The sequence below is a fragment of the Thalassophryne amazonica genome, chromosome 12 (genome assembly GCF_902500255.1).
Source record: "Thalassophryne amazonica chromosome 12, fThaAma1.1, whole genome shotgun sequence".
Classification (NCBI taxonomy): Eukaryota; Metazoa; Chordata; class Actinopteri; order Batrachoidiformes; family Batrachoididae; genus Thalassophryne; species Thalassophryne amazonica.
Window position 1 is genome coordinate 58,059,384 of NC_047114.1, and position 26,357 is coordinate 58,085,740.

The 26,357-nt window shown below is 44.2% G+C and overlaps 1 protein-coding gene across 1 annotated transcript in view; it reads right to left on the reverse strand.

Annotated features, from left to right (window-relative positions):
- Nucleotides 1-23,860, reverse strand: part of prg4a (proteoglycan 4a) — a 28,646-nt gene extending 4,786 nt beyond the window's left edge. The window contains exons 1-6 of the mRNA XM_034183751.1: nucleotides 23,714-23,860; nucleotides 21,383-21,499; nucleotides 20,221-20,334; nucleotides 17,828-17,887; nucleotides 8,803-8,865; nucleotides 506-709 (exon numbers count right to left, since the gene is read on the reverse strand). Of these exons, the coding sequence (XP_034039642.1) occupies nucleotides 506-709; nucleotides 8,803-8,865; nucleotides 17,828-17,887; nucleotides 20,221-20,334; nucleotides 21,383-21,499; nucleotides 23,714-23,801 (646 nt within the window). The 5' untranslated portion in view covers nucleotides 23,802-23,860. The remainder of the gene's footprint in view (nucleotides 1-505; nucleotides 710-8,802; nucleotides 8,866-17,827; nucleotides 17,888-20,220; nucleotides 20,335-21,382; nucleotides 21,500-23,713) is intronic.
- Nucleotides 23,861-26,357: the final 2,497 nt, after the last annotated feature.

Sequence of the window (26,357 nt, forward strand, 5' to 3'; positions counted from 1 at the left end):
CTGATGAACAATTAACACATCCATGTGTTAGCAAGTACATGGGTGGATACAAAAGCATGCTCAAAGTGATAAGGAAAATGGCACTAACTGTGGCTGCATTAGAGTTGTTAGAGGACCTTGCAAATGGTGCAATCTGAGGTGAGTGTGTATTCAGGGAACACGAGGATTTACTTGCAAATGACAATAATTGGCTCATAAGCCGATTCCAGTTACCAAGGCCAGTGTTACTGGAGTTGCGTGCAGAACTATGGCCGGCTCAGAGGAAATCCACACAAGTCTTTGTACATGAGTCCCCTAGAAACTAAAGGAAAAGAAGGACCTACTGACAACAGATTGTTATTCTTAAACCATATGTACATGCCTAAGTAATGCAGCAAATCAAGTTCTGGATGGTCTGAAACACACTTCTGTTATGGACAAAATTACAATCTTAGTAAAGGTCTCACTACTCTAATCAGCTACCTAATGGTCTTTACTGAAGATAATTAGTTGGGGGGGGTTTCACCTTGGCTTGATAAAGCAGCTTCTCCATCTGACAGCACCACCTGGACGTTCAAGTTGCCACCTAATGCTCCACGAGGAGCACTGCGGCCCGCTGACGGAGCGTTGTGGCTGAGCAGAGAGGAGCTGTGTCCTGGGAAGTCTGAGGCCTCACTGGAGAAGGAAGGGCTGGACGACAGCAGCTGTGTAAGCCGAATGTTACTCGCTCCTGCAGGTTAAAGGATGGAAAGAGAATAAAATAAGAGCCAGCGTACTCCACGATGAGACAAATAATCTTTCAACTATGAAATTTTCTTTGGAAAGGAAATAGGATGTTGATGAAGAAAGATTTCCACACCAGCTTGGTAGAGCAGCAGGGCCAGGACCTCTATCAGCGAGGGGGCGGAGACTGACCAACGGTCCCTGACAGCAAGGCCCGTGGGATTGTGGGCAGTGACACTTGACGTCATAGACATGTGAATTCAAATTTCTACAACCTATCCCAATGTATCCACTCAAATCATTTTTTTAAAATTGGAAAATAATCTTGTTCCAGAAAGTATTCACAGCGCTTCACTTTTTCCACATTTTTGTTGGGAAAGTGTAGTGACACGGACCCACAACAGGGGGCGTAAATGAACGGACAATGGAAGGACTCAAATTAGAACACTTTACTGTTGTGAATGTCACAACCAAACACAGCAGATTACAGAATGTGCACAAGTCAATCAATAAAGGTGTGTGGGCAGGCTCGACGATAGGAGACGCCCGTCTGGAAACGAACCGGAACCACACGATTTCCACTGCCACCGAACCCGAGGGATACTGGAGCCGCCAAGTCCCGAAGTCCCCAGGTGGCCACCGTCACGGCGTGTCGGATCTGGTACTGCTGGCAGAAAGCAAAGACAGTCAAGGGTGGGTGTGTGAACACCCAGTAACAATCCTGGTGGGAATTCCACCTCCACCTCTCACTCAATAACTTGCAGAGTACTGTAGATTCCTCAGGGGAAAAGAGTGCCTTCAGCGCTCTCTCAGCTTTCACCGACGGAGGTACCGGTACTCCTGCAAACACTCACAATATACAAATATTGTAATCACAAACGGCTGAGGATATTACCTCTTGTAGAAGATGATATCTCGGCAATGTGGTGGAGGTGTCTTCCTGCTTTTATGCCAGATGTGAGTAGATGATTAGTGACAGCTGTCATGGATGATGAGTGACAGCTGTCACCACGGCTTGTTCCTGGAGGCGGCAGCGCCCTCTCGTGCCTGAAGCCCGCACTTCAGGCAGGGCGCCCTCTGGTGGTGGGCCAGCAGTACCTCCTCTTCTGGCGGCCCACACAACAGGACTCCCCCCTCAACGGGCGCCTCCTGGCGCCCGACCAGGCTTGTTCGGGTGGCGATGGTAGAAATCGGCCAGGAGGGCCGGGTCCAGGATGAAGCTCCTCTTCACCCAGGAGCGTTCTTCGGGTCCATACCCCTCCTAGTCCACCAAATACTGAAAGCCCCGGCCCATTCGACGGACGTCCAAGAGCCGGCGTACTGTCCAAGCCGGCTCCCCGTCGATAATACGGGCAGGAGGCGGCGCTGGACCGGGTGCACAGAGGGGTGAGGTGTGATGCGGTTTGATTCTGGAGACATGGAAGACCGGATGGATCCGCAGTGAGGCCGGGAGTTGGACCCTCACTGCGGTAGGACTGAGGACCTTGAGGATGGTGAAGGGTCCAATGAAGCGGTCTTTCAGCTTGGGGGACTCGACCTGAAGTGGAATGTCCTTGGTGGAAAGCCATACCTCCTGCCCGGACTGGTATGCGGGGGCCGGGGACCGTCGACGGTCTGCATGGGCTTTCGCCCTCGTCTGGGCCCTCAACAAGGCCGAACGGGCGGTGCGCCACACCCGACGGCATCTCCGCAGGTGGGCCTGGACCGAGGGCACACCGACCTCTCCCTCCACCAAAGGAAACAAAGGGGGTTGGTACCCCAGACACACCTCGAACGGGGAGAGGCCGGTGGCAGAGGACACTTGGCTGTTATGAGCGTACTCGATCCAGGCCAGATGTTCACTCCAAGCCGTCGGGTGTGCGGAGGTCATGCACCTAAGGGCTTGCTCCAACTCTTGGTTGGCCCGTTAGGCCTGTCCGTTAGTCTGTGGGTGATACCCAGACGAGAGGCTTACGGTGGCCTGATTCTCCTCGCAGGTATGGAGAAGTTTCTGCCGGGAACTGGGGACCGCGATCCGAAACGATGTCTGTAGGTATCCCATGCAGCCGGACGACATGGTGGACCAGGAGATCCGCCGTCTCCTGGGCCGACGGGAGCTTCAGAAGGGCCACGAAGTGGGCCGCCTTGGAGAATCGGTCCACTATCGTGAGAATGGTGGTGTGTCCCCGGGACGGCGGGAGGCCCGTGACAAAATCCAGACCGATGTGGGACCAGGGGCGATGAGGCACAGGAAGTGGCTGTAGGAGTCCCTGTGCCTTCTGGTGGTCCGCCTTGCCCCTGGCGCAGGTGGTGCAGGCCTGGATGTAAGCCCGGACATCAGTCTCCAGGGACGCCCACCAGAAGCGCTGCCGGACCACTGCCACGGTCCTACGCACCCCTGGGTGGCAGGAGAGTTTGGACCCGTGACAGAAGTCCAGGACGGCAGCTCTGGCCTCTGGTGGGACGTACAGTCTGTTTCTCGGTCCTGTTCCGGGATCTGGGCTCCATGCCAGGGCCTCCCGGACGGTCTTCTCCACGTCCCAGGTTAGGGTAGCCACGATAGTGGACTCCGGTAAGATGGGTTCCGGTGGATCCGACAGCTCGGTCTTGACTTCCCGTTCGTGCACCCGGGACAGGGCATCCGATCTCTGGTTCTTGGTCCCGGGGCAGTAGGTGATCCGGAAGTCAAAACGGCTGAAAAACAGTGACCAGCGGGCTTGCCTGGGGTTCAGTTGCTTGGCGGTCCTGATATACTCCAGGTTCCGGTGGTCAGTAAAAACCGTGAAAGGCACTGACGCTCCCTCCAGCAGGTGTCTCCACTCCTCAAGAGCCTCTTTCACCGCAAGGAGCTCTCGATTGCCCACGTCATAGTTCCGCTCTGCTGGGGTCAACCTGCAGGAAAAATAGGCACACGGGTGAAGAACCTTATCGGTCTCTCCGCTCTGGGATAGCACGGCTCCTATCCCTGAGTCAGAGGCGTCCACTTCAACCACAAACTGGCGACTAGGATCGGGCTGCACCAAGACAGGTGCAGTCGAGAAGCGCTGTTTCAACTCCCTGAACGCGGCATCGCACCGATCCGACCAGGTGAAGGGAACTTTTGGTGAGGTCAGGGCTGTCAGGGGGCTAACTACCTGACTATACCCCTTAATGAACCTCCTGTAAAAATTTGCGAAGCCGAGGAACTGTTGCAGCTTCCTACGGCTCGTAGGTTGGGGCCAGTCTCTCACCGCTGCGACCTTGGCCGGATCCGGGGCGACGGAGTTGGAGGAGATGATAAACCCCAGGAAGGACAAGGAAGTGCGGTGAAACTCACACTTCTCGCCCTTCACAAACAGCCGGTTCTCCAACAACCGCTGCAGGACCTGACGTACATGCCGTACATGAGTCTCAGGGTCCGGAGAAAAGATGAGTATATCATCCAGGTATACGAAAACGAATCGGTGCAGGAAGTCCCGCAAGACGTCATTAACCAAAGCTTGGAACGTCGCGGGGGCGTTAGTGAGGCCGAACGGCATGACCAGGTACTCAAAATGACCTAATGGGGTGTTGAATGCCGTCTTCCATTCGTCTCCCTTCCGGATCCGAACTAGGTGGTATGCGTTCCTAAGATCCAACTTTGTGAAGATTTTGGCTCCATGCAGGGGGGTGAACACCGAATCCAACAAAGGCAACGGGTATCGGTTGCGAACCGTGATCTCGTTCAGCCCCCGGTAATCAATGCATGGACGAAGATTGCCATCTTTTTTGCCCACAAAAAAGAAACCTGCTTCCATCGGAGAGGTGGAGTTACGGATCAGCCCGGCAGCTAAGGAGTCCCGGATGTAGGTCTCCATTGATTCGCGCTCAGGTCGGGAGAGGTTGTACAGCCTGCTGGACGGGAACTCCACGCCTGGCAACAAATCGATGGCACAATTGTACGGACGGTGCGGGGGAAGAGTGAGTGCCCGATCCTTGCTGAAAACGTCAGCAAGATCGTGGTACTCAACCGGCACCGCCGACAGATTGGGGGGAACTTTGACCTGCTCCTTAGCCTGGGAACCGGGAGGAACCAAGGATCCCAAACACACACGATGGCAGGTCTCGCTCCACTGTACCACCACCCCGGACGGCCAATCAATCCGGGGATTGTGTTTCAATATCCAGGGGAACCCCAGAATCACACGGGAGGTAGAAGGAGTCACAAAAAACTCAATCTCCTCCCTATGATTCCCTGACACTACCAGAGTTACTGGTGGTGTCCTATGTGTGATTAAAGGGAGTAGGGTGCCATCTAGTGCTCGCACCTGCAATGGTGAAGGTAGCGCCACCAGAGGGAGCCCTACCTCCCTGGCCCATCTGCTGTCTAGCAGATTCCCTTCTGACCCTGTGTCTACCAGTGCTGGGGCCTGAAGGTTTAAATCCCCGCTAAGGATTTTAACTGGGAGCCGTGTGGCAATGTGTGTGTGTCCCACGTGAATTTCTTGGCCCACCCTAAGTCCAGTTTCTAGGGGCGGGCGTTGGTGTTTAACCGTTCGGGGCAATTGCTCAATTGATGCTCCATTGAGCCACAAACAAAACACGCCCCGCGGGGAAGCCTCCTCTGTCTATTTGGTGGTCTAAATGTGGCCCTGCTCGTGTCCATAGCTTCGTCAGCAGGGGGAGCTGTCGCCCCACGGGACGTAGAGGCCAGGGAGCGTGGGAAGGGCGGACCTTTCTCGGACCCGGAAGGAAGAGGGACGGCGCGCGCCCGGCCATGCCCTTTGCCTCGTTCCCGACGGCGTTCCTCCAACCGACTGTCTAACCGTATAACAAGATCAATAAGCCCATCTAATTCCCGCGGTTCATCCTTGGCCACCAGGTGCTCCTTCAGGACTGACGACAGTCCGTTTACGAAGGCAGCGCGGAGCGCAGCGTTATTCCAGCCGGACCTCGCAGCCGCGATGCGGAAGTCGACTGCATAAGCGGCTGCGCTTCGGCGTCCCTGTCTCATTGACAGCAGCACAGTTGAAGCGGTCTCTCCCCTGTTATGGTGATCAAACACAGTTCTGAACTCCCTCACAAACCCAGTGTACGTGTGAAGGAGCCGTGAATTTTGCTCCCAAAGCGCCGTAGCCCAAGCGCGTGCCTCTCCCCCGAAGCAGAGTGATCACATAAGCTATCTTGCTTGCGTCTGACGCGTACATGACGGGACGTTGTGCGAAGACGAGCGAACACCTGCATGAGAAGTCCGCGCACAGTCTCCACCAACCTCCGTATGGCTCAGGAGGGCTTATGTATGCTTCAGGGGATGGTGGGAGGGGTTGTTGAACCACCACTGGAACATTCACATCCTGCACAGGGTCGGCAGGAGGAGGAGCTGCAGCAGCGCCCTGAGCGTTCGCCGCCACTTGCGCGGAGAGAGCCTCCACCCTGCGGTTCAGGAGGATGTTTTGCTCGGCTATTTGATCCATCCGAGCCGTAAAGGCGGTGAGAATGTGCTGTAGCTCACCAATCACGCCTCCTGCAGACGCCTGCGCTCCCTGCTCTCCCATTGGTCGTTCAACAGCCGGGTGACGCCCCTCGGAGTCCATGACGCTGGCCGAGATATCCTGTTGGGAAAGTGTAGTGACACGGACGCACAACAGGGGGCGTAAATGAACGGACAATGGAAGGAGTCAAATTAGAACACTTTACTGTTGTGAATGTCACAACCAAACACAGCAGATTACAGAATGTGCACAAGTCAATCAATAAAGGTGTCGTGTGGGCAGGCTCAACGATAGGAGACGCCCGTCTGGAAACGAACCGGAACCACACGATTTCCACGGCCACCGAACCCGAGGGATACTGGAGCCACCAAGTCCCGAAGTCCCCAGGTGGCCACCGTCACGGCGTGTCGGATCTGGTACTGCTGGCAGAACGCAAAGACAGTCAAGGGTGGGTGTGTGAACACCCAGTAACAATCCTGGTGGGAATTCCACCTCCACCTCTCACTCAATAACTTGCAGAGTACTGTAGATTCCTCAGGGGAAAAGAGTGCCTTCAGCGCTCTCTCAGCTTTCACCGACGGAGGTACCGGTACTCCTGCAAACACTCACAATATACAAATATTGTAATCACAAACGGCTGAGGATATTACCTCTTGTAGAAGATGATATCTCGGCAATGTGGTGGAGGTGTCTTCCTGCTTTTATGCCAGATGTGAGTAGATGATTAGTGACAGCTGTCATGGATGATGAGTGACAGCTGTCACCACGGCTTGTTCCTGGAGGCGGCAGCGCCCTCTCGTGCCTGAAGCCCGCACTTCAGGCAGGGCACCCTCTGGTGGTGGGCCAGCAGTACCTCCTCTTCTGGCGGCCCACACAACAATTTTGTTATGTTCCAGCCTCATTCCAAAATGGATAAAATAATTTGTTTCCCTCAAAATTCTACACACAATACCTCATAATGAGAATGTGAAAACGTTTTTTTTTTCTTCATTTTTGCAAATTTATTAAAAGTAAAAAAAAAAATCTCACTCACACGTACGTAGGCATTCACAGCCTTTGCTATGAAGATCAAAACTGAGCTCATGCCCATCCTATTTCCGCTGATCATCCTTGAAATGTTTCTACAGCTTAAGTGGAGTCCACCTGGGGTAAATTCAGTTCATTGGACATAATTTGGAAAGGCACACACCTGTCTACATATAAGGTTTCACAGTTGACAATGCATGTCAGAGCACAAACCAAACATGAAGTCAATGGAATTGTCTGTAGACCTACGAGACAGGATTGTCTCGAGGCACAAATCTGGGGAAGCATACACAAACCTTTCTGCTGCTTTGAAGGTCCCAATGAGCACAGTGGCCTCCATCATCCATAAGTGGAAGAGCTTTGTATCCACCAGGACTCTGCCCAGAGCTGGCTGCCAGTCTAAACTGAGTGAGAAGGGCCTTAGTCAGGGAGGTGACCAAGAACCCGATGGTCACTCTGTCAGAGCGCCCCCAGGTAACGCATAACGTAAATGCAACGTTGCTGGAAGGTTGCTGACAATGTTGTAACAACGTGAATTTGTAGACTCCCCACAAATTCACGTTGCTACAATGTTGTCAGCAACGTTGCTGACAACATTGCATCAACGTTGTGGGGAGTCTACAAATTCACGTTGCAACACAACGTTGCAACTTCTGTGCAACATTCCGGCAATTGTTAGCTGGGGCCAGCATTCCTCTGTGAAGAGAGGAGAACTTTCCAGAAAGACAATCATCTCTGCAACAATCCACCAATCAGGCCTGTATGGTAGAGTGGCCAGATGGAAGCCACTCCTTAGTAAAAGGCACATGGCATCCCACCTGGAGTTTGCCAAAAGGCACCTGAAGGACTCTCAGACCATGAGAAACAAATATATCTGGTCTCTGTGAGGTCTGATTTTAAGGTTCTTTGGTGTGAATGCCAGGTGTCATGTTTGGAGGAAGCCAGGCACCATCCCTGCAGTGAAGCGTGGTGGTGGCAGCATCATGCTGTGGGGATGTTTTTCAGCAGCAGGAACTGGGAGACTAGTCAGGATTGAGGGAAAGATGAATGCAGGAATGTACCGAGACATTCTGGATGAAAACCTGCTCCAGAGTGCTCTTGACCTCAGACTGGGGTGACGGTTCATCTTTCAGCAGGACAATGACCCTAAGCACACAGCCAAGATCTCAAAGGAGTGGATTCAGGACAACTCTGTATGTCCTTGAGTGGTCCAGCCAGAGCCCAGACCTGAATCTGATTAAACATCTCTGGAGAGATCTGAAAATGGCTCTGCACTGACGCTCCACATCCAACCTGATGAAGCTTAAGAAGTGCTGCAAAGAGGAATGGGCAAAAGTGCCCAAAGATATGTGCACCAAGCTTGTGGCATCATATTCAAGAAGACTTGAGACAGTAATGGCTGTCAAAGGTTCATCAACAAAGTACTGAGTAAAGGGTGTGAATACTTACGTACACATGATTTCTTAGTTTTTCTTAGAAAGAACATGAATGAAGTGCTCCTCAAAAATCTAATCAATAGTGATTCACTTTCAGAGAGGAAATAAATGCATATAGTTGACTTTCCAACAATGGATAAATATTGTTACTTATTTCCTTTAAATAGGGCAGAAAAATAACAAGTTAAAGCATAAAGAACAATATTTACCCTGGTACCATTCCTCGCTTTCACTGTTGGAGCCCTGCTTGCTTCCTTGTGATTTTTGTTTTCCTGAGAGAAATCAAGATACAGAATTTACTTTAAAGAAACCTGTTTTATGCATATCAGAATATACTGTATGTCTACAGAGTACAAATATTCTGGCTACTGATAGTTAAAGTGTCACTTTTAATGCTGCATTCACACATTGATAGGAACACAAAAACATGGAACAAGCTTTAACCCATGAAACTGCTGTTTCGCTGCTTTTGGTCAACTTTTAAATGTTTAATCTACAAATATTGCTTAGGTCACATTTTACAGTGGAAAAAAAGGAAGAGCACACCAATACTGAAGAGGTGCTGACTATAAAAAAAACAAATATAACTAACAAGACAAAAGTAGTCGCACAAAACTAAGAGCTTTGATGAAAAAAATAAATGCATTTATTGGACAATTACCAAAGTTTTGAGTAGAACAAGGGTAATGAAGACTTGGTAATGGTGATAACGGTGGGTAATCTGATACACAATGACTTTAGAGGATTGCCTTGCATCAGTGAACAGCTGGATGTCCAGCAATTTCTTACTTTTAAATTCAGACAAGACCAAAATGATGGTTCTTGGTTTAGAAGACATCATCAGTTTCACCAGCTAACTCTTAACCTAGCCTCGTGCGTCATAGATCACACTGACAAAGTGAGGAAGCTTGGTGTGATTTTTGATCCCACGTTCTCCATTGACCTACACACTAGAGAAATCAAAAGGACTGCTTTTTTCCACCTTCATAACACAGCGAGGATTTGTCCCATCCTGTCTTTGGTTGATGCAGAGACTCTGATCCATACATTTGTCTCTAGATTGGATTACTGCAAGGTTCTATTTTCTGGTTTACCATAGTCCAGCATTAGGGGTTTCTAGCTGGTTTAAAATGCTGCTTCCAGAATTTTGACAAGATGCAGAAAATTCGACCACATTCGACACCAATTATGGCGTCTCTTCACTGGCTTCCTGTCTCTATGAGGTCGGATTTTAAGGTTCTGTTATTAACCTCTAAAATTTCACAGACTAGCACCTCCCTACTTAGCTGATCTAATTACACTCTACGTACTGGCCCGGGCTCTGAGTTCTCAGGATGTAGGGCTGCTTTGTGTCCCTAGCATGAATAAAAAGTCTGCAGGTCACAGGGCCTTCTCTTATCATGCCCCTGTTTTGTGGAATGATCTCCCTGCGGAGATAAAACAGCCAGATTCTGTAGAGACATTCAAGTCCAGACTAAAGACACATCTATTCTCCCACTCATATGGTTAGCATACTGGCATAGTATGGTACTATGCTTCTTATCCCTTTAACTCATCTTATTAGCAATGGAACAGGTCTCGACCCCACTTCATCTAATTTCTGGGTCTGTCAGTGAAGCTTGGGGCTAGCTGCCAGCGATGACCTTAGTCGTCTCTCTGCTTCCCCGTCGATTTGCTGTTCGTGAACTCATATCTTTGGTGCAGTTATTTCCAGCTGACTGATTCTGCTCTTTTTCTCTCTGTCCGAGGCATGGATGAGACGTCCTGTGGACAACTGCTGCACACCACAGGGCGCTGGACTGACCACAAGACGCCCTGGTTGAAGCTGATGCAGCAGCCCGTGTACCACTCTGCTGAGGGTGATCTCTCTGAGCCACTGCAGTCTGCTTTCTGAATGCAGTCTTCCATGAAGACTGCTTTTATGAGTGAAATCAATAATGCATTTTGTTTTTGATGCTATTTTGGTTTTCCTGTTTTCTGTTTTTTCAGCTCTGTAAAACTTTGTAAAAACCTCGTAACTGTTAGAATGGCCTAAGCAGACCCCTCTGAGTCTGGTCTGCTTGAGGTTTCTTCCTCAGCATCAACATAGGTTTTCCTTACCACTCTCATCAGTGTGCTTGCTCTAGGGGTTGGTAAGGTTAGACCTTACTCGTGTGAAAGGACTTGAGGCAGCTTTGTTGTGATTTTGCACTGTAAATAAAATAAATTGAATTGGTATATGTGTGATCTGTTTTAATCTCTCACCAGCTCTTGAAATTCGTACAGCTGACTCTGAATATATATATATATATATATATATATATATATATATATATATATATATATATATATATATATATATATATATATATATATATATCATTGAATGTTGTTGTAATAAACAGAAAACTGACTTTTGCAAAGTTTGGAGGGATTCCATTGAGATTTAGGGGTGCCACCTAATACACGAACTTTTGTGAAATTTCGAAAAATGTGCAGTTTTTAGTCTAATTGCCAAAAGGTTGACCTGGAAATGTTGAATACATTGAACTTTTATATAGTAACATGTTCTATAGGGTTATCGAAGTAAAAGTTTTTTGTTTGCCTTTTGGGCAACTTGGGCAGTTCTCAGAATTCAACTTTCAAGATGCTCCATTTATTTGTCCTATAGACAAAATGAATGGAGGTCAGTGGGACATGTTCACGTGGCCTTACCATGGGTTTTGTGCAGCAGTGATGGATGTCAGTCCACATATAAAGTATAATTGACTTTATTGTTAAACACAAGGGGCGATACTGGACACCACCTCCATTGTGCACACTACACTGGGACAGCAAGTTAACACTGATGCTTAGCAATAGCAATGTGCGCCAGTCGGAGGAGTGTCTTACAGTGGTGGTTGGAGATGCAGAGCAGCTGAAACTGCTTGGTGTCCTGGTGTATAAGAAGCAGACCAATGAGTCATGTGGAGTGATTATTGCCCGGTTGACATGCAAGTTGCTGCAGGACTGGTGCTTCGCTGACCAGGTTGTCAACATGGCATTTGACACCACTGCATCAAACACCGGCCATCTTAGAGCAGCCTGCATTGCCATACAGCTCTCACTGGTTCAACCACTACTTTGGTCTGGGTGCCAGCACCACACTGGTGAGGTCATCCTGAAGCAGGTTTTCACAGACCTGAAGGTGGAGTCATCACGCTCACCACAGGTTACTTTGTTCACACATCTGAGAGAGAAATGGAACACATTACCACAAGAATCCAGCAGCCAATGGTCCCGCTACATTCCTGGCAACACCGAGCAACCAATCCTGGGTAAGTTACGTGCTGAACTTGTCATGTGCACAAAAGAAGCGACTGACCACAAGCGAGGTAACTACCATGAGTTTGTGCAGCTGTGTCTTGTGTTTCTCGGTGCAGATGATCAAGGGCAGACTGCAGTGACCTTCCAATGACCGGGAGTGCTCCACAAGGCATGATGGATGTCCAAGCTGCTCTATACTCACAAGCTGGCTTGGATGGAGCAGCACATCACGTTGCTTCCCCAGGGCACAATCACCACAAGGCAGCAGGTGCCGAAGATTCGGGCATTTACCATTTTCATTACACACATGTATGCAAAGTGGTGGTTGACCTGCGAGAAAGCTGTAGATGCTGCCTGGAATGACCTGACACTCTACCACCACCTGGAGGCGTACAAGGCTGTAGATGAGGGCATTGCAGCATCAGTGATCAAGGCACTGGAGAGGCATCGCTGGTACCTGACAGGTGAGATGCTACCCTGGCACTCTTCAGCAGCAAGGTGCCCAAGGATGACAAGTGTGCAATTGCCAGTGCGATCTTGGAGCACAATCTGCTGATCTCCCCATGGACATCCCTGAGCAACGCTTTGGCAAGCCAAAGTTCCCCACCCTCTTGCCAACCACCAGATTGGCTGACCTCGCCAATAAGGATTGCTGGTTTGGGATGCACCAGCTGCACATTGATCCAGAATTTGTGTCTTGATGTGAAGGAATGGGCGAACAATTCTGCGTAAAAAAAAAAGTGTGGTCAATGTATGTGCAATAAACGTGGTCAATGACTGTGCCGACCGTGCTCACATCCGACTTTGTCACAGTGGCCAGCAAGGAGCAGCATCTGCAGAATGTGCTGCAGGCAGTTGAACATGACCGCATCCAACAGCCAAACCTTCGCCGCTGCAAACGCAAACTAATCCCTGAATAAGACGGTTACTCTAGGGTGGCAGGTGGGGAGACATAACTGGGGGGAGATGCACTGGCTAGGTTCAGAGTTCAGGTTCCATTTCCTCTTTCTTTCTCCCTGGTGATGTCAGTGGAGCGGGCTCTGGCACAGACTGATCAATTAAGTTTGAAGTTTAGCTAGTGTCAGCTCTTACCATTAGGCCCTGTTAGTTGCCAGTGAGTTAGCCACTAGAGAGGGTTTGTTGTTTTCAGTGTGTCAGTATTGCCCCTTGTGTTTAACAATAAAGTCAGTTAAATTTTATATGTGTGTCCGACATCCATTGCTGCTGCACAAAACTCAGGGTAAGGCCACGTGAACATGTCCCATTGATCTCCATTCATTTTGTCTATAGGACAAATGAATGGAGAATCTTGAAAGTTGCCCACGTTGCCCAAAGGGCAAACAAACAACTTTTACTTTGATAACCTGATAGAACATGTCACTGTATAAAAGTTCACTGTACTCAACATTTCCAGGTCAACCTTTTGACAATTAGACTAAAAATTGCACATTTTTCGAAATTTCACAAAAGTTCATGTGTTAGGTGGCACCCCTAAATCTCAATGCAATTCCTCAAAACTTTGCAAAAGTAATTTTTATCTTAATTGGAACAAAATGCAATGCCAGCCAAATTGATATTTTGAAATATTTAAATTTGATGCATCTTAATATATATATATATATATATATATATATATATATTTTTTTTTTTTTTTTTTTTTTTTTTTATTTATTTATTTTTTTTATACACACACACACGCCTAGAGCTGGCTGCCCATCTAAATTGAGTGAGAAGGGCCTCAGTCAGGGAGAGTCACCAAGAACCCGATAGTCACTCTGTCAGAGCGCCAGCATTCCGCTGTGAAGAGAGGAGAAACTTTCAGAAGGACAATCATTTCTGCAACAATCCACCAATCAGGCCTGTATGGTAGAGTGGCCAGATGGAAGCCACTCCTTAGTAAAAGGCACATGGCAGCCCACCTGGAGTTTGCCAAAAGGCACCTGAAGGACTCTCAGACCATGAGAAACAAAATTATCTGGCCTCTGTGAGGTCTGATTTTAAGGTTCTTTGGTGTGAATGCCAGGTGTCATGTTTGGAGGAAACCAGGCACCATCCCTGCAGTGAAGCGTGGTGGCAGCATCATGCTGTGGGGATGTTTTTCAGCGGCAGGAACTGGGAGACTAGTCGGGATTGAGGGAAAGATGAATGCAGGAATGTACAGAGACATTCTGGATGAAAACCTGCTCCAGCGCACTCTTGACCTCAGACTGGGGTGATGGTTCATCTTTCAGCAGGACAATGACCCTAAGCACACAGCCAAGATCTCAAAGGAGTGGATTCAGGACAACTCTGTATGTCCTTGAGTGGTCCAGCCAGAGCCCAGACCTGAATCTGATTAAACATCTCTGGAGAGATCTGAAAATGGCTCTGCACTGACGCTCCACATCCAACCTGATGAAACTTAAGAGGTGCTGCAAAGAGGAATGGGCAAAAGTGCCCAAAGATATGTGCACCAAGCTTGTGGCATCATATTCAAGAAGACTTGAGACTCTAATTGCTGTCAAAGCTTCATCAACTAAGTATTGAGTAAAGGGTGTGAATACTTATGTACACATGATTTCTTAGTTTTTCTTAGAAAGAACATGAATGAAGTGCTCCTCAAAAATCTAATCAATAGAGAGTCACTTTCAGAGAGGAAATAAATGCAACTGACTTTCCAACAATGGACAAATATTACTTATTTCTTTCCGGAGGGACTGTCATTCCTGCATTGGCCTATCCAGCCACATCCGACGTTGCACCAGAGACAACACCCAGAGCGCAACTCCATCGTCTCTCGAGAATGAAAGATGTCTACTACTATTTTTTTTAAATAGGGCACAAACAATATCAAGTTAAAGCATAAAGAACAATATTTACCCTGGTACCATTCCTCGCTTTCACTGTTGGAGCCCTGCTTGCTTCCTTGTGATTTTAGTTTTCCTGAGAGAAATCAAGATACAGAATTTACTTTAAAGAAACCTGTTTTATGCATATCAGAATATACTGTATGTCTACAGAGGAGAGTACAAATATTCTGGCTACTGACGGTTAAAGTGTCACTTTTAATGCTGCATTCACACATTGATAGGAACACAAAAACATGGAACAAGCTTTAACCCATGAAACTGCTGTTTCGCTGCTTTTGGTCAACTTTTAAATGTTTAATCTACAAATATTGCTTAGGTCACATTTTACAGTGGGAAAAAAGGAAGAGCACACCAATACTGAAGAGGTGCTGACTATAAAAAAAAACAAATATAACTAACAAGACAAAAGCAGTCGCACAAAACTAAGCTTTGATGAAAAAATAAATGCATTTATTGGACAATTACCAAAGTTTTGAGTAGAACAAGGGTAATGAAGACTTGGTAATGCTGATAACGGTGGGTAATCTGATACACATAATTACTTTAGAGGATTGCCTTGCATCAGTGAAAAGCTGGATGTCCAGTAATTTCTTACTTTTAAATTCGGACAAGACCAAAATGATGGTTCTTGGTGTAGCAAGACATCAACATCAGTTTGACCAGCTAACTCTTAACCTAGCCTCGTGTGTCATAGATAAAACTGACAAAGTGAGGAACCTTGGTGTGATTTTTGATCCCACATTCTCCTTTGACCTACACATCAGAGAAATCACAAGGACTGCTTTTTTCCACCTTCATAACACAGCGAGGATTCGTCCTATCCTGTCTTTGACTGATGCAGAGCCTCCGATCCATATATTTGTCTCTTCTAGATTGGATTACCGCAAGGTTCTATTTTCTGGTTTACCATAGTCCAGTATTAGGGGTTTCCAGCTGGTTCAAAATGCTGCTTCCAGAATTTTGACAAGATGCAGAAAATTCCTACTGTGCCCCTGTTTTGTGGAATGATCTCCCTGCGGAGATAAAACAGCCAGGTATCTCTCAAACCATGGAGGAGGTATGCCTTCTCCATGGTTTGAGAGAGGGGTGAAGGAGGCATTGTATGTGAAACAGCTGAAACCCAGCCTTAACCAGGGAGGGGGTCTGAGACACGCTTTGTCCCCTGTTTACAATGGGGTACTCAGGTCAAAGCAGTTTCAGTCTTTTATTCATGGTAATGAGTCATTCACGTCATCACAAGATGCGTCAGGAGAGGCATCAGTCCCATCGTTAGGAGGAACAGCTACCCTGTCATTAGGAGGGTGCTAACTAAAGTACAATAGTTGCTAATTAAAGCAATTGTTTAGTCACTAGCCAATAGCAGTCTGCCTCTCGGTAGGAGGGGTCTGGTTAGGTTTAAAACTCCAGCTTTTGTGGCTTCTGTTTGTTCTTCTCTACAAGGGTCAAGACAGAAGTAAGACTACCAGAGCAAGAATTTCAGCTGAGGAAGCTTCTGCGATTTGAAGCAAAACATCTTTGCATCAAGCAACCCAGTACAGTCGAAGATTCAAGCTTCTCTACGTTGTTAACAGGATTACTCAAAAAATCCTCAACGAATTTCAATTAAATTTTTACCAGGGGTGTATCTTGGCCTAACTTAGGAGTCATTAAATTTTGGTAATGATCCAGCACACAATTCGCTTCCATTAATTTTTTTAAGGATAGGTTGAATTTCAGCATTTTTGCATCTAACTTCATGAAGACGGGTCACAAAGGCTAAACAAAAATTAAGTTACAACACAAGAATAATTTAGCATTTGTTTCTCCTCATTGTATAAACTTATTAGAAAATAAAAAAAAGTTATGTAGTTCATGCAGTTTCTCTTTATAAATAGATTTGCTGAAGATCTAAGGGTTTAACCGCTGAATCTGAAACATGACGATAGATGCGTGAAAGACGTGGAAAAAGTCTCTTTGCCAAAGGACGTTAGTGACCCTATGGCCTTGGCGGAGGTTTGCGCTCTCCGAGTGCTTCTAGTTTTTTTCAAGTGTTCGTCCCCATGGTGCCGCCCTTCCATAAATGCTGCCGAGGGCAACGGCCCACATGGCCTGTATCAAAAACCAACAAAGGTCCAGACTAAAGACACATCTATTCTCCCTCTCATATGGTTAGCATACTGGCATAGTATGGTACTATGCTTCTTATCCCTGTAACTCATCTTATTAGCAATGGAACAGGTCTTTGCTCCACTTCATCTAATTTCTGGGTCTGTTAGTGAAGCTCAGGGCTAGCTGCCAGCGATGACCTTAGTAGTCTCTGCTTCCCCGTCAATTTGCTGTTGGTGAACTCATACCTATGATGCAGTTATTTCCAGCCAACTGATTCTGCTCTTTTTCTCTCTGTCCGAGGCACTGATGAGATGTCCTGTGGACAACAGCTGCACACCACAGGGTGCTAGACTGACCACAAGATGCCCTGGCTGAAGCTGATGCAGCGACCCATGTACCACTCTGCTGAGGGTGACCTCTCTGAGCCACTGCAGTCTGCTTTTAGAATGCAGTCTTCCATGAAGGTCACTTTTATGAGAGCGAAAATAATGACGTGATGGCTGGACACTGCCCCCGCACCCCAGGGCGCTGGATTTATCTCACAACACCCTGCCTGTGGCACCGGTGACTGTGTGCTCATCTCAATAATGCATTTTGTTTTTGATGCTATTTAGGTTTTCCTGTTTTCTGTTTTTTCAGCTCTGTAAAACTTTGCAAAAATATTGTAACTGTTAGAATGGCCTAAGCAGTGGGTCACCCCTCTGAGTCTGGTCTGCTTGAGGTTTCTTCCTCAGCATCATCATAGGGAGTTTTTCATTACTACTTTTGCCTGTGTGCTTGCTCTACGGGTTGGTAAGGTTAGACCTTACTGGTTTGCAGTGCCTTGAGGCAGTTTTATTGTGATTTTGCACTGTAAATAAAATAAATTGAATTGGTATATATGTGATCTGTTTTAATCTCTCACCAGCTCTTGAAATTCATACAGCTGACTCTGAAGTATATATATATATATTCTTCCAAATGTGAAGTCGCAGTAAAGTGGAATTTCTGAGATGTTTGTGATGCTGCTGACCTGAAGCTGTATTCTTCACATGGTGGAAACTCCCACTGGAGGAAACGGACATGCGGACACCTGAGGACACACAGACAGCATAAACAGCTGTGTGGATATGAAGTAATCGGTTCACAAAAAGACTGCGTAGATTTGTCAGTGTAACAAGATACGCCATGTGATTGTTATTGATTTGTTCGTCTGTCATTCAGGCTTTACATATGACTTCCATCAGTAATAACTTAGAAGAGTTCAGCATCAATAACTAACATGTTAGGTCCAAAAATATTTGAGCATTTACACATTTTTTGTTATATTAGTTTTGAATAGAAAATGAAGTGAAAAAGAAAATAACTGCAGACTGTCATCTTTAATTTGAAGCTAAATGCATTAATACTGTGTGGATGTGTAAGAATTACATTATTTTTGTGCAGTTTAACATTTTTATGGCAGCTGCAGTAAGAGGACATTTGTTTGCTGAGCTGTTCCACAGCCAGCTGGGTGTTATTCCTTAATGATTTCTTTGGCAAAGTGTCGATATTTTGTTGGTTTACTTGTTTAGATTTCATCAGAAAACACAATTTTGTGCATGTTAAATAGCCATGTAGCATTACACGAACTTAATGTGCATATGGTTAGATGGTAGAACGGTTTCTTGCATTTTGATCATCAGTTAAAAATGTGTAGTTTATTTCAGGTCTTACAAACCCTTTGGATTCAGTTAAATAAATAATTCAGAAAATGGATGTGTGTGGGGAAAGTGCAGGTAAATCTGTACAAAAAAACTGAGAATGCACAAAATCTTTGAAATTCGTTTTAACCATGGTTTCCTCACCATCGTTAAGAAGAACCTAATCTAGACTTCATCAGAAGATGTGCGATGTGAGACTTTTTAGACAAGAGTTCATATTTTATTTTTTTTATTTTAGAGTTCTTTTAAATAATGTGTGTTTGACACAACATGAAATTACTGATGGTGGTGGTAGTGGGGGGGGTCTGTACTCTCTGTAACCAGGACTAGTAGTAGATTTACAACAATGTGAGCTACTGTAGTTCTTGGAATTATATGCACCCTCTAAAATGCAGTGAATGATAGATGAATACTTTTGTTCCATGTTGTCAATATAATGTTATCATCTTGTATCTCATCAAAGTAAAAGGGATCCACTCAATAAAATATGGTGAACTTTAATTTAGCTGATCAATTGAAAAAGCGACTTCATTTTGTTAGTGTAATAGTCCATAGATACGTCTGTCACCTGCTGGCTGGTTAGCGGCTGCTGGATGGATGATGTAAAATTAGGAGCAAGTGAGGCTGTCAGGCTGTTTGTACAGAAAAACCATTACTTTCTGATGGTACTTCTGCACAACCCTGTAGAAAGGATTTAGTATGAATGGAGATGCAAAAGAAAAGTGAGAGAGACTGTCAAGTTATATATGCAGTTAATGGAATTGATGAGAGAGAGAGAGTGTGTCTGCACAGTTTTGCTGAATCCAACAAATATACTGCTGTTTTGTGATTGTTTAACAGTTGTTATGTCCTAAAACACAAACGACACTGTAACATGTTCACACAGCCCTGTGGAAAGGATTTCATAGGTACATCTCTGAAGTGGACACTTTTTCCTTCTCTCTCAACATATGTGTGTGTAAAGTTACATGTAGCATGAACAACCCAGTGTCACGGCAGTTTATGACGGCATTATGAAATGTCAATTAATCTATGGGCTCGCAATATTGTCATGAAAATGGTTAGGGGAAAGGAGACATTATGGTTAGAGTTAGGAGAATATGAAGTTCAATTTGTCTCATTAATACCTGCAAATACACAGAGGGTGATCTACAAATAGTCCTTGATTTGCACACATTTTGCGATCCACAGACACAAATTTCTGATTGGTAACTTGTGTGGTGGTTTTTACAAAAAAATGTGTATTTGTAAATATATCATTTTTTAATTTGTAAAAAACAAGGCATTTGCAAAACTGAAAATTTTTTTGTAAAGTGTGAATTAGAGCATTTGGTTCATGAAATTTGGTTCTAATGGTCCATCAGGTGACAAAGTAAAACCTCTTAAATCATTCTAAAGTCAGGTTTAAGTAGAAACGAGGCAATAATCTGTTAATCGCTGCTAACACTCCAACATGACACATGCGCAGTGAAGGCAGGGGGACCGATCAGACTGCGACACCGGGTTTGCACATGCGCAGACGAGTGTAGAGAATCGCTCAGACTAGGGGAGTGCTGAGACCCTGACAACGGGGGCACAAAAAATGTGAGACACATGCACCTAAAAATAAGAAGTTAACTTTGTTGATGTTTATATATTTAACTGTCAATGAGTTTCCGATGCTAAAAGAAAAATCTGCCTCAGACGCCTTTCCTTGATGTTGCATTGTGTCATTGTGTCGTACCACACTGAAGCTTGTAGTCCCAACAGCAGGTGTTGTAGTTTGCGCACTGTGCATCGCATTCACACAGCCGCCCACGTCGAAATGTCTCAGCACAGCGCCCCCTACAGGATTGATCTGATAACGACAGAGCAACAAAAATGGCAATGACAAGTACATATTTTATACCTCAGCCAGATGTGGATCCATGGGTTTTCTACTGGATCTAGTACCCCAGGATCTGTTGTAGAGGATCCGCATTGTGCCAAACTACTTTCCTTCAACCATCTTTGTTGGTGGAAGGACAATAGTTCCACACAACATGGATCCCCAATCTTGTTTAACAAATTATTTTCAAAAAAATACAGTAATTTTCTGAGGTATTAAAAAAATACCCCTCGTCTGGGGAGCACATGAGCAGAGGATCCAGTGAGCTGGGGATGGCAGAGGGATCACCTGAGCTGCAGGCGCAGGTGATCACGTTGTTCACATTGCTCCCCAGATGAGGGGTGTTTTGTCATTTTACTTTCTTGGAAATGAGCAGATCCCCAATGCTGACGTCACCCTGCACTTGTGGGTGTACAAAACGTAACAATAAAGGCAAAGTTACAAGTTTGCCGTCGCAAACTTGTAAGTAACACTATGGTTTTGCACCTCGTTAAAGTCACAGTAAAAAGACTTTGTTGAATAACATTTTTATTTTACTGGGACCTTAAAACTTATTCAGTCATCTCTTACTTTGTTTTAGCTTCCACACTGACCATGCACCCTGCTGAAATATTATTATTTTTTTGTTATATCAGTTTCTGACAAAGTTTTCCATTAGAGCTCTGACCTTACAAATAATTTGACTACAAAAGTGAGACTTTCAACAACTTGATCCTGACATATGACATAACATCCACAGAAACACATGTAATATGTGGTATAACACACTTCATATATATATATATATATATATATATATATATATATATATATATTTTTTTTTTTTTTTTTTTTCTGTCACTTTAGTTTTGTTGATAAATTGACAGAGTTGGTATGTGGGTTGAGCAGTTTATTTTTATTAATTAGGCTTGGTGTCATTTTTAAAACCACAGCAGTCCAGCTCAAACCTGATTTTGTTTGTAACAGCAGCCACAGCAGTTTGGTGTTTGGTTTTGACTTTTTGTGTTTTGGGCCTCACCAGTGGTGCAAATGGCCTCAAAGTCCTGACAGCAATCATTGTGACGCAGGCAGCTGAAGTCACAGGTACACCACTGACCTCGGGCAAACACCTCACCACATCGACCGGCACAGCTCCCTGAAGACCAGAACATATTTTAACTTTCAGCTGAACTCTGCAGTCATTAAAACTGGTTCCAACATCACACCAACATACATGGAATCATAACTACCCGAATCAGGAGATACATTTTTGAGCTCTATATTATAGCTGCAATAATGTTTAAAATAGTCTGTACATTATTATTACTGTAGAATACCTCATGGTAGGCTGAGCGAGAGAATTGAAATAATATCAAAGGTTTATGTCAAAGATTTATGGCCAGACGTTTACATACATTCATAGTGGACATGAATGTCACAACAATATCGGGCTTTCTTTGAAGTAATGTAAGATATATCAAAATAAACTAAGAATATGATGCACAAGTTTTAATTAATTTGGGGTTTTCTGAAAGCAACACAGGTTTAAAAGTACCTACTGAGATTATGAATTCAGTGGTGCTCAAAGTTCCTATGTCCTCTAAATGGACAAGGAAGGACATAACTAAGCAGTTTAATGTATGGCCTTCCCAAAGTCCTGAACTCAGTCTGATTGGAGATATCTGCACTGTGCTTTAAATTTTGGTGGCTGCCACAAACCATCAAATTTAAGTGAACTCTGCCAATTGTGGAAAAGCGAGTGGTTAAATATCCAACCAGATTTTTACGAGAAGCTTGTTGATGGCTGCTGACACAAGTGTCTACTTAAAGTGAAACATTCTAAGGGACTTTCAATTCAACCAAATTTTAGGTGTAATATAGGGTGTCTCAAAAAATGTACCCAAAAGTACTCTGAAATATGAATACCAGGAAATGGTTTTACTGGGAAATAATGGTGTTTATTTCATTTCAGGAACCCTAAAGTTTATTCTGCAAGACATTAAAGTCCAGGAAAAATGCTGCAGTTGACCCTAATTCAGAGAACAAAAATTATTGAGTTCTGTGAAACGCATCCCAAGGGCTGACTTGCATCTCTTTCCATAGAAAATTCAGTCTCAGAGTGAACTAACTCCCCAGCAGACTTGAATTTGCTAAGTGGTTTTCGGAAAACTGGAGACGGAGGATTTGTTTCTTAGGAAACTTCAGACGAGGAGGTTACAATGATCATGTGGTGTAAAAGATAAAGGGTTAAAACATCAAAAAGGAAAGACTGAACTAAAAACTGTGCATTGAGGAGAAAAATTACATGTTTCAGCCACATGGTCATGCAGAAAATGTCTGACAATATTGATTGTTTTTTCTGTGCTGACAAAATACTTTTGGGTACATTTTTTGAGACACCCTATATAGGTATATTTTTCATCCTGGATGTATTGCTTTGTTCTGTGTTAATTTCAGAAAACCAAAAATAAATGAAAATGTATGCACCAATTTTTTATTTATTTTATTTTTTCAAATTATTATTATTTTGAATACAAATCTAGGATGAGTGTATGTAAACGTATGACCACAAATACATATGTGTAATCAGTGTGAATAATCAATTAACATACAAAGTAAAGCTGTTATACTTTACATCAAGTGAAGCTCTTCACATTTTCAGAAAAAAACCCAGTAAATATATCTTACAAGTATAATTCATTTTAATTTGCACACATGAATTAATGATTACAGTATGATCATATCATCGCTCTACAATCAGAATAACACTGAATTATTACCCCATAATGTAGCTGCATTAGTAGAGATGATGAGTGCTGTATACAATACTATAAAGTGTAATAAGGCTGTTATTACACATTTCAGGTCGTGTAATAAGAAAAAGACCACAGAGATGACTATTTCACAGGAAAACTGCAGAGTGTCATGTAATTATATATTAGTTTTCTCCTGATTATATTCTCAACAAGTAACAACGTCACCATCTGAACTGTCAAAATCGTGTAATCTGCGAGAAGAGCTGACTGACTGTGTGCTAGTTAGTTTCTCTGATTTCTCTCATCCGTTCATCGTGCACACTGATGCACCACAGCTGTTCATCTGTTTGTGCAATCAGTGTTTAACACACAACAATAAACAACACTTCATTTGTCAGATGTTACCACCTCATCAGTATAAACACACAGTTAATAGATACAGTACTTCAGACGAAAACCACATTTGAGTCGTTTTATGAACGACAAACATTCGTCTTTTCCTCTTGCTTCCTTTTCTCGTCTTTTCTCATACGTGCTTTTGTGGAATCAGACAGACACAACTGTTATCCTCAATTCTAACATTTAATTAGCTCAGTGTGTGTGTGTGTATGTACCTGGTCCAGCAGCTGCAGTAAAGGTCCCACTGATGCCAAAAAGCAGGAGCCACACTGTAATTTTCATTGTCATCTTCTGCATCTTCATTAAAGTATCTGTGTGAACAGGATTTGTTAAAGACAATTGCACACACACACACACACACACACACACACACACACACACACACACACACACACACACACACACACACACACACACACACACACACACACACACACACACACACACACACACACACACATTACCTTGTATGTAGACGAGACTCCTCTTCTCGTCTGTGTCTGCTGGTTTGCCGTCTTATATATGAGTCAGAAGCATAGGGACAGGACGTTTTTAATTAGAATCACACACACACTGCAGTTACAGACTCATTAAAAATTTCAAAGACGTTTAAAATTCAACTCCTACACACAGTAATTATTTTTAATACCAGAGAAGAAAGAAGCTAATTACAAATGAATACAACACTGTGGTCAACACAAGCAAAACAGGGGTACCCTATATATATATATATATATATATATATATATATATATATATATATATATATATATATATATATATATATATATATATATATATATATACACAGTAGTGTTCAGAATAGTGCTATGTGTCTAAAAAGATTAATCCAGGTTTTGAGTATATTTCTTACTGTTACATGGGAAGCAAGGTACCAGTAGATTCAGTAGATTCTCACAAATCCAACAAGACCAAGCATTCATGATATGCACACTCTTAAGGCTATGAAATTGGGCTATTAGTAAAAACAAAAAGTTGGGGGGGGGGGTGTTCATCTACAATGATCTCCAATGCTTTAAAATGGACAAAAAAAAAAAAAAAAGAGAGAGAGAGAGAGAGACGCGTGGAAGAAAACAGAAAACAACCATCAACATGGATAGAAGAATAACCAGAATGGCAAAGGCTCACCCATTGATCAGCTCCAGGATGATCAGACAGTCTGGAGTTACCTATAAGTGCTGTGACAGTTAGAAGACGCCTGTGTGAAGCTAATTTATTTGCAAGAATCCCCCGCAAAGTCCCTCTGTTAAATAAAAGACATGTGCAGAAGAGGTTACAATTTGTCAAAGAATACATCAACTGGCCTAAAGAGAAATGGAGGAATATTTTGTGGACTGATGAGAGTAAAATTGTTCTTTTTGGGTCCAAGGGCCGCAGACAGTTTGTGAGACGACCCCCAAACTCTGAATTCAAGCCACAGTTCACAGTGAAGACAGTGAAGCATGGTGGTGCAAGCATCATGATATGGGCATGTTTCTCCTACTATGGTGTTGGGCCTATATATCGCATACCAGGTATCATGGATCAGTTTGGATATGTCAAAATACTTGAAGAGGTCATGTTGCCTTATGCTGAAGAGGACATGCCCTTGAAATGGGTGTTTCAACAAGACAATGACCCCAAGCACACTAGTAAACAAGCAAAATCTTGGTTCCAAACCAACAAAATTAATGCCTCGCAGATGTGAAGAAATCATGAAATCTGTGGTTATACACCTAAATACTAGTTTAGTGATTCATAGGATTGCTAAAAAAGCAGTTTGAACATAATAGTTTTGAGTTTGTAGCGTCAACCGCAGATGCTACTATTATTGTGAACATCCCCTTTTCTACTTTTTTTTACTAATAGCCCAATTTCATAGCCTTAAGAGTGTGCATATCATGAATGCTTTGTCTTGTTGGATTTGTGAGAATCTACTGAATCTACTGGTACCTTGTTTCCCATGTAACAATAAGAAATATACTCAAAACCTGGATTAATCTTTTTAGTCACATAGCACTACTATTATTCTGAACACTACTGTATATATATATATATATATATATATATATATATATATATATATATATATATATATATATATATATATATATATCTGTTTGAGAACAGACCTTGAGACTTTGAGGTGGAAAGTCATAATAATTTCATATCATTGTGAGAACAGACTGTGTGACTTCAAGATGATGTGTGTTGTTTTTTACATATGCCTGTATGCAATTTTGCTTCAATACATTCAGGAGGTGAGAAGGGGCGGGCCCTTCAGAGCTGACTGGCGAGTGGTGACGAGGGTCATGCCCGCCGGCTCTCTCTCCTGATCAGGAAAGAAATTCTGTGTTTCCCGTGTGGTCATTCTCTGTAATAATTTGAGCTGTCTCTTTTACCAGGTTCAACTCTGACAACACCACAGATGAAGTACCTTGTCCAAGGACACAAACAGGTAGCCTGAAGCACACACCTGAAATCAAACCCCACTCTTGTCCAGTTCCTCTCCCACAGAGCCACCTGCTCTGAATTCCATCCGTCGTTGAACTGGTTATAAAAGCCCTGTTTCAGAAGTCAGCTGTCGTTCATTTAAATACAATTCCTGTTAGTAATTGTTACAATGCTTGTGGACTTAACTTCCTCAAAGACACAGAGGTTGGATCTATTGCCCTTCCAGCTAGACAGCATTGATGGAAGCCTTCCAGGTGGTTAAGTTGCCTCCTGCAGTTGGCTGTGGTTTCTGATGCACTGTGTGATTCAAAGGCCCTTGTAAACAAGGATTTTGTTTTTGATATTCAAGTCCAGATTTTGAAAGACATGTCATCTTAGGCAACCAAGAGCAGGTGCAGTACATTT